At 46.1% G+C, this 8,635-nt stretch overlaps 1 protein-coding gene across 1 annotated transcript; it reads right to left on the reverse strand.

Annotated features, from left to right (window-relative positions):
- Positions 1-591: 591 nt before the first annotated feature.
- Positions 592-6,972, reverse strand: LOC103068717 (low affinity immunoglobulin gamma Fc region receptor III-like). Its single transcript, XM_007458425.1, has 5 exons — positions 6,933-6,972; positions 6,229-6,249; positions 5,431-5,685; positions 2,499-2,753; positions 592-695 (listed from the first exon to the last, which is right to left on the reverse strand). The coding sequence occupies exons 1-5, from the start codon at positions 6,970-6,972 to the stop codon at positions 592-594; spliced, it is 675 nt and encodes a 224-aa protein (XP_007458487.1).
- Positions 6,973-8,635: the final 1,663 nt, after the last annotated feature.

Raw genomic sequence — 8,635 nt, forward strand, 5'->3', positions numbered from 1 at the left:
GAAGACAGCTCAGGTGGTGGTCTTCTCTGGTCTTTCCTGGACTACCCTGCTCTTTCTTAGCCAGCCCCTTCATTGGTTCTGCTGTCTCCCCTAGACCGCCCAGACGTACCCACAGTCCGTCTAGAAGGAGTTTTAGGGTGCCTTGAAGGCAGCCAGCCCTGAAGCAACAGATGCAGACTACTATCCAGCTGGTTCTCAACCATGAATTCTCTTATTTACATATCCATTTATTTAAGGACAATATTCATACGTCAAGGGTAATCATCAAGAGTCTGTATTGTTGCTTTGCTGGGACGGAATGGTTAGAATAGAGAAAGCATCCATGTCGCTCTGAGACTTCTATTCCTGGTAATGCAGCTGCTCACTGGGGCTTCACTGTTGGCACTTGAAGATCACAGTCCTTTCCTTTCCATAGGAGACCAAGAGAAAACAGAGTTGGGTGAAGGACCCTCAGCCTAGAGTCTGAGGTGTAATTCTCCTGCTGTTCCCAGAGATGCCTGTTGGACATGGTGGGGCTGTGAATTTAGAAAGAGGTTCAGAGATGCTTCTTTGATCACCCCCATGGGATGGGGATGCTGCTTTTTATTACCCTCATTTGCCCTGAGGGCCCTGAGTCCATGTGACTTTGCCATTCCTCCAGTCCTGCTTTGAGTTTCGAAGGTCTCTCTTCATTGAAAAATACAGCCCCGTGTCCACTGCAAACAGGAGTCCCATCACCAGGAAGAAAGTGATTTGGTGCCAAGGTGGAAAGAATGATGAGCTGGATGGTGGACTTTCTTGACCTAATAGGAGAAGCAGAGGGATGAGAATAAAATGACATTTGTTAAGGCAGAAATTTGGAATTAAACAGTGAGGTCATCAGTGGAAAGTCGTTCTGAAACCTGCTAAGAGACAGATTCTAAGGAATACGGGGGAGTCTGGAGGAGAGCCACAGCTTCCTCCCACTGGGTCTGGATCTTAATGCTACCTGAGCAAAAGTGTTTTCATGTTTGATGCAGGTATGTGACATAGCGTTGAGCAAGGTAGGTTGTAGCTGGGTTTTGTGTGAAATTCTGAAAGTAGTCAAAGTTTAAGTTGGTGTGAGAACACTATTTCTTAATTCAGTAACTTTCTCTTGTGTCCCAAAATAATACTCATTGTTTTAAGCCCACTAAAGGAAATCTACAAAAAACAAAAAAACAAAAAAAAGTGAACCATTGAAATCTGCTACTTACCGTCAGAAAATTGATAATATTTCTTTATCACGGCTCAGTAACTAATAACCCAAAATGGAAAGAGGTAGAATTTGCTTGTTCTCAACCTCTTAGCCCTTAATATTGTTATTTTAAAGTCATTCCTCACTGTAGTCTATAAACTGGTAACATTAGAGTGGATTTTTAGTCTTAATTTTTTTAACTCTTAATTTTGATTTAATTTCAAACTTAAAACAAAGGTTACCAGTAAAGTATAAATAACTCTCGTATATTCTTTACCTAGATTTACTAATTGTTGGCATTTTGCCCCCATTTTCTTTATTATTTGCTTTCTCATTCTCTATTTGAGAGTATTTATTTTCAATTTAAATTGTGATGAAGTTATTTTTTATACACATTATGGCATTGTTTTGTTAAAATCTCAGAAGATGTGTGGCTATCTTGCTGTCTTACTACATGTAAATTGCTTACAACAAACGTCTTAGTCTGATTGCAGGTGGAAGTTTTGTGAAATTAGGAAGTCCAGGAGCACGGTGGCAGGGGATCTCTGACCCTGGAGGATGGTACTACAGAGACTGGAGATGTTTTCTAAGTGACTTAGTGGAATTCAAAATTCTGTCATAGGACATTGGCGCCTGTCCAATCCTTTCATTTTATCTAGTGGTTCACTATGCAGGCTTCGAATCTTTGGTGTGCCCTTGGAGACACATTAATTACCCCCTCCCTTTTTTCCACCTCAGTTACTTCATCCGTAGAGTCAATATTACCGATCTCTTAATGTTGTTGTGAGGGGTTACTATGATCATCAGACTAGTTGCATGTAAAGAAGCACTCAGCACAGTGTTCAGCACATTGAAAGATGCCCAGTAAAGGTCAGCATGTCTTTGTTACAGAAGTGGAAACTGAGGTTCAGAGAGTCTAACTGGCCACAGTTCCATGGTTAATTAGCTGCAGAGCCAGAACACAGGTTATGGGTCTTTCTGTGAGAGAGTGAGGCGCTACTGCCAGCTTCGCTTTTGGCTATGACTTGAGGCTTGGAGGGGAAGGGAGAACAGGTAATGATGGGCCAGCATGATAGAGACAGATAACATTATGGATATAGTTAGAATGAGGTAAGGACAGGCATATTTATGGGGGAGGAAATGAGACTTCCACACCTGCTGTCACATTGCAGAGTGAATGACCCTTGTAAAGACGTCTGTGGAATGGTCAGCAATCTCCTCCCAACTCATCTTCCCAGTGTGAAGGCAGAGTCCCCACGCATGGTGCGTTGGGCCCTTTAGATGCGCTCTGCACAGCTCTTACCTTGAACAGTGATGTTCACAGCCTCTGAAGACTCGTTTTTACTCCCGATAATCCCCCTGCAGAAATAGGAGCCACTGTGTTCAAGTTTTGCTTCTGGAATGTAGAAGTCAGAATTCTGATAAGAAAACTGCTTGCCTTGGCCATTCTGGAAAAATTGAACCTTTTGTACAGTAGTTTTCTTCCAACTGTGACACTTCAGCTGAATGGGCTCCCCCTCCTGGACCACCCACCGAGGGGCCTGGAGCAACAGCCAGCCTGAAAGACACAAAGAGAACACAGGCCCAGGAGGCCTCAGCATTCAGTGCAAAGCTTTTGTGAAGGGGATGCTCACCACCCAGATCCTGGGGGATGATGGAAAGCCAGACTGGGAGCCATCCTTACATAGCTTTCTTTGGGAAAAAGCCAACTGGGCCCTGCAAGAGAACTCAAGTCACACCAAGAACTTTTGTCTAATGGTGGAGAGGGAGAGACACACACATGGTCAAAACAAAAGATTAGAGCATAGGGTCTAAGTGATGAGGCAGGTGAGAAGCAATCTGCAGTGTCCTTAATGGCTACACTTGGATTTGCTATGGCAGGTAATAAGGAGCCATTGTAAGTTCTAGATCAAAGAGTAAAAATTGTATTAGAAAATGATGATTTGCCCAATTAAAGGAAAGGTAGACTTCAGAAGGAATGGACAGTTGTAGGAATATTGGAAGACTGTTGCAGCCAGTCAGGAAGAAGGGTACTGAGTGGCCACAGGAGTGGCTGCAGAAATCATGAAGGAGAACTCAATATAAAAGTCAGGGAGGGGGGACTTCCTGGGTGGTGCAGTGGGTAGGAATCCGCCTGCCAATGCAGGGGACATGGGTTTGATCCCTGGTCCGGAAAGACCCCACATGCCATGGAGCAACTAACCCCGTGCGCCACAACTACTGAGCCTGCGCTCTAGAGCCCACAAGCCACAACTACTGAAGCCCGGGTGCCACAACTACTGAAGCCCGTGTGCCTAGAGCCCGTGCTCCGCAACAAGAGAAGCCACTGCAATGAGAAGTCTGTGCACCGCAACAAAGAGTAGCCTCCGCTTGCCACAACTAGAGAAAGCCTGCGTGCAGCCAAAACAGAAAAAAATTAAATTAAATCTTAAAAGAAAAAAAAAAGTCAGGGAGGGGAAACAAAAGCATGCGTGGTAGTGCTGATGGTAATTGGTGGTTTCTGAAGGGCCACAGCGTCTCAGCAAGGCCATCTTCATTACTGAGCACAGCTTCTGAGAGAGAGAATGTTATGTCACCAACATACTTGTTTTCACAACTGCCTTGCCAAGTAACCAGGCTCCACACACACAGAGAGAACTTGAAATTGTGGTCAAGAAGTTGGCCCGAATAATTAAAACTGATATTGCATAGAAATTTTAAAATGACATGAGAAAACATTCATCAGACAATGTTAAGTTAAAAAGACAGAACACAAAAAGTATGTATGCTCAGAAAAAAAGAAAAAACGTGGACTTAAATATTAACAGGGGTTACCTATGTAATCATATATGTATATGTATGGTCTGGTTTCTTTGGGGGGAACATTCTTGTTCCATTCTGGCTGTCATGGACTCAGTGAATGTCCATATATACATTCGTTAAACTAATATTTTATTGAGCACTTACTATGTTGTGCAGACTGGGGATACCCAGGTGACTAAGACACATCAAAGAATCTGTGATCTAGACATAGAAATAACTACAATACAGTGTGATAAATGCTACAACAGGCTAAGCACAAAGGACTGAAGGACCAAAGAGAATGGAGCAAAGAAATTCTGCCCGAAGAAAGTAAGGAAAGCTTCTCAGAGAAGGAGATAAGTGAAATGGGTCCTAAAGAATGATCAGGAGTTTGCCTGCTGAAGTTAATGCTCTTGGTCACAGTTTAAAACAGTTCTCACTGATTAGACTTCTAAGGTGAGTTTCTAGAGCCAAGCTTAAGACAAACTAGTAACTACCAGATATGATTTGTCTACTGCTTCCTGTTGGTAATTCCCCATTTTATTAGATCATAGATGGCCATCTATCTCTCACCTAGCTAGATAATAGACATTCCTCTTTGTAGCTCTGTAGACTGAGAACAATGTCAGCTAAGTGACACAGTCAGGCAAAGAAGCCAAGAAAATCAGCTTCAGATTCCATGGGATTCTGTTGCAGGTGCACCTTCATTAGGCCCTCCTTCCCCCGCAGACTGGTTCCACTCACATACAATATACAGATGGGGCAGCCGTGAAAATAGAGTCAGGCTTAACCAGGTGACGCTGCAGGTACCGGGCTATGTGGGGTGATTTCAGGGACACCGGGAGAGATCTCTGCCTCCAAAATATTTCTTCCACTTGCATCTAATGAGCGGATTCTGTTAATACACAAAGACTTTGATTCCATGATGAATATGCAGGCTGAATGTGTACATATATCTCTATTAGGAGAGATATCACACCGCCAAATTTATGCTGAAGTGTATATTTTGAGTGTGGTATTGATGGGAAGAGAGAGATAGATATTATGGTAAATTAGGGATGGCTTGTGGGGTAGCTTAGGGCATCGTGTGTCTGAGAGTGAGGAGATTGAGGTCCTAAAATGGATTCATTAATTTATTCAATAGCTATTATTGAGCATCAGTGTCATGCCCTGACCTCCAGATGACACCATTCATGCTGTATGTATTCTATGCGCATGCTGATTCCGAGAATTGTGCAGTGCAGCAGCCCTGTAGTATATGCCAGGCTTTGACTTTTTACCTAAGGCCTACTTATGGCTAGGACTACAATCTGATATAATTCAGTAGGACTACAGATCATCTCATCTTAGTGTTAAAGCCCCAGGAACATCATCTTCTGGTGCTTCCCAAGTCTTTCAGGGCCTCTTGTTTGACCATTTATTGGTGATTTCCCTCTTCCCGTTCACCTACTCACCCACGTAGACTTTTAGCTTCACCGGGTCGCTGAGTGTGGAGAGGCCTGTCTGACACTTGTAGTCTCCACTATCCTCAACTTTGGCATCTGTGATGAGGTAACTGGAGGCGTGGTTTGGGATGAGAGTCCCATTGAGCCACCACCGTGTGGAATTGTCTCCAGGAGCGTAGTCCCCCTGGCACTTTAGAGTCACGTGGTCATCCTTGAGCACCCGGTCCCATTGAGGGTCTAGGAGCACCACAGCCTTTGGGAGATCTGCCGAAGAGAATGTAGATAAGGGCAGGGAAAGGAGCCGGCCCTACACTGGCATTCCCAGGGAGGCTCAAAACCCACTGCGAACCGAGAGTTGGCAACTCAACCTCAGCATAGCCCTCAGTCTGAGCATTTTGGCTTGGAGAGGCTTGGCCTCCTTCTTTTTGCCTCTCACTGTTGTGGCCTCTCCCGTTGCGGAGCACAGGCTCTGGATGCGCAGGCTTAGCGGCCATGGCTCACGGGCCCAGCTGCTCCGCGGCATGTGGGATCTTCCCAGACCGGGGCACAAACCCGCGTCCCCTGCATCGGCAGGCAGACTCTCAACCACTGCACTACCAGGGAAGCCCTGGCCTCCTTCCTGGTTTCTCTTTATCTTGAGCAAAACTGGCCAGAGAAGCATAGGGCCAAGCCCTACTGTGTTGGGGAATTACCCCTGCCAGCCCCACACCAGCAATTTCCTATGCAAAGAACATTTCCTAACACCCTGTGACAATTGCACATTTACATTCCTCACTTGACCCATCCAGGACCACGAAGCAAACTCACCAGCTTGCGTGCCAGCTGAAACTGTAAGAAAAAAGAGTGAAACAAATATTGAGTAGCAGCGGAGATCAGGGTGACTGGAGTGTGGAGTGAGTTTAAACTCCCCTGCCCACCTCTGCCCTGGGAGGCCTGTGTTCCCAAGAATCAAGATAAATATAGCGGATAGCTCTCCCATTGCCTGTCCTCTGGTCTCCAGTGTCTGTGCCTCCTTCTCCCTTGTCCACCTAAACCCCTGTTTTCAACACCATTCCCTTACTCTGTGGTCCCCGTTCGAACTCCCAGATTAAGGGCACAGATCGAATATCCCTGAATCAAGCCATAAAAACAACCTCACCCCAAGTCCGCTGGAAAGGGAGGAAATTAAAAGACTTAGAGAGGACCACTGGAATGTGAGAATGGAAGAGACAGACCTTCAGGACCATCTTGTCCATACTCTTCAGTTTATAGATAGACAAACTGAGACCCAGAGCGGTGAAGTAACGGAGACCTCACGTCCCCCTTCAACTCCTGATTACGCCCAAATCAGGGCCAGCAATTCTCCACATCTCTAATGCTTGAAGCTTTGTCCTAGAAGCTAAATCTAGATCTATAGACCTGGTAAGGGGTCCTATCCCTTGGTAGGGGTCTCATCCCTTGCCTGAAAAGGGATGTCTCCTGAACCCAGGACATCTTGAGCTCAACTCCCAGGCAGGGTGATTCTGACTTACCTAGAAGCAGCAGAGCCGTTGATGGTAGCAGCTGCCACATGCTGTGCATTAGAGTAGACAAGTCACCACAGATATCAGAGCCCTAAGGGGACTTAGTTGACTTGAAGAGAGGAAATAAACAGCCTTTCTCTCCACCCCTCAAGCCTATTACTCATCAGTTTCCTTTTCTGGAAACATCATTTGATTCCTGAATCTGAACGCTGACAAATGAAACCCCACCTCTCTGGTTTGGATCCACCCGGTGACACGAACAGGACAACAGCACCCTGGGAAGGAGACTCAATAAGGAGGACATTCCCTGACGGGGTCTCTTGTTCTACCACAAAACTTCTCAGCCTCCTGCTTGGCCCAGACCCATCTCCACCCAGCCAGGGTCTGCCTACAGAAAGCAGTCATTTAAATCATCAGATCATTAGAAGTGTCCCTCGCCCCAATATTATCTCCACCAACATTTTCTTTCAAAATTGGAAATGCATATGCCTCTGGGATCTCTTACTAACTCCTTCGTGTGAATTCGATCATGAGATTTGCATCCTCTATTAAAAGAAACACAGGCAGTGGGAGAGAAATGGGCTCTGGGAGGAGGGGTTACCACTGAAAGGTTGGAAGGAACACAGAAGAGGTGGAAATGGGGTGGGGGGGAAGGGGGCAGGGTGAGGCGAGGACCAGAGCATTTTACCTTCACTCCAGTGTTATGAGGGCTGTGCTGGGCCACAGTAGTTCAGGTTAGCTTGGGCCCCTCAGGAAACCACTGGGCCTCAGCTGGTCTGTGAGCCTAGCAGCCTGAGTTCCAGGGCTTCTTACCAGAAAAAGTGTAGGCACAGTGGTTAGGAAGTGGTTAGGTTGCTAACCTCTTCTCCTCTTTTCTCAACATCTCTCCTGCCAACACACACAGACCCATACCCTCCCCCACCCTCACCCCTACTTTGTTTGCTCTCACATCAGTCTAGGTCTCAGACAGAAAATCAAATGGCTCTGCTTGGCCATATCATGCCCCCAGCAGATTCCTGGACATCTGGGGCAGGTCTCACTTGGAAAAGCCTTGGAAAAGCCCAGGAGGTAAGCAGCAGACGGAAGTGAGCCAGCGATGTTTGGCAGGGGTAGAGTGGAGGCAGGGGCTGGCACAGGTGCCTGCTGAGCACCGCTTTGGACTCATGCCCCTTTCCACTCCAGAGTCAAATAAAAACGACTTCACAGGTTTTGATTTCTGTTTTGTTTTGCTCCTGAGTAGAGTTATAATTGATCCTCCACGATTTCCGTCCTCCGCCCAACACGTTCCTGCAGCAACCCTCCCCCACAGGCCCTTGGATTAGACGTCTGACTAAGATGGACATTCTAATGCTCCCTCTTAAGTGATTTGTTCACACCTTCCAAAATCCAGACTAGTATCTGAAAGCTTCAGGCTCCATCATATAGTACACTTCAGATGCTTATCTGGGAAACCTAAAACAGGAAGAGTACCTTCAGGGCTTTCTGTGGTTTCTGAGGTGAAAGGTGGCTACGCTTCAGCACTCTCTGTTGTTCATTGCTACTGAAGTGGCTTTCTGCAACGTGATGGGGTGCAAGACATTCACTTCAGTTTTCCTTCTTTGAGGTTTTATTTTCTCATTGACTAGTTTTCTGTCTGTGGCCTTCAAATGGAGGGAGGAATTGTCAGCTGCCGAGAGGGTGGGCTAGACAGGAAGGCGAGGAGGGAGAGCACA

The sequence above is a fragment of the Lipotes vexillifer genome, unplaced genomic scaffold, assembly GCF_000442215.2.
Source record: "Lipotes vexillifer unplaced genomic scaffold, Lipotes_vexillifer_v1.1 scaffold1312, whole genome shotgun sequence".
In the NCBI taxonomy this organism is placed as follows: domain Eukaryota; kingdom Metazoa; phylum Chordata; class Mammalia; order Artiodactyla; family Lipotidae; genus Lipotes; species Lipotes vexillifer.

Excerpts from the sequence above, each read along its gene's own strand:
- LOC103068717 (XM_007458425.1), bottom strand. The coding sequence starts at position 6,972 with ATGTGGCAGCTGCTACCATCAACGGCTCTGCTGCTTCTAG. Across the intron at positions 6,250-6,932 it reads AACGGCTCTGCTGCTTCTAG|TTTCAGCTGGCACGCAAGCT; the intron begins GTAAGTCAGAAT and ends TTTTTCTTACAG. Across the intron at positions 5,686-6,228 it reads TTCAGCTGGCACGCAAGCTG|ATCTCCCAAAGGCTGTGGTG; the intron begins GTGAGTTTGCTT and ends TCTCTTCGGCAG.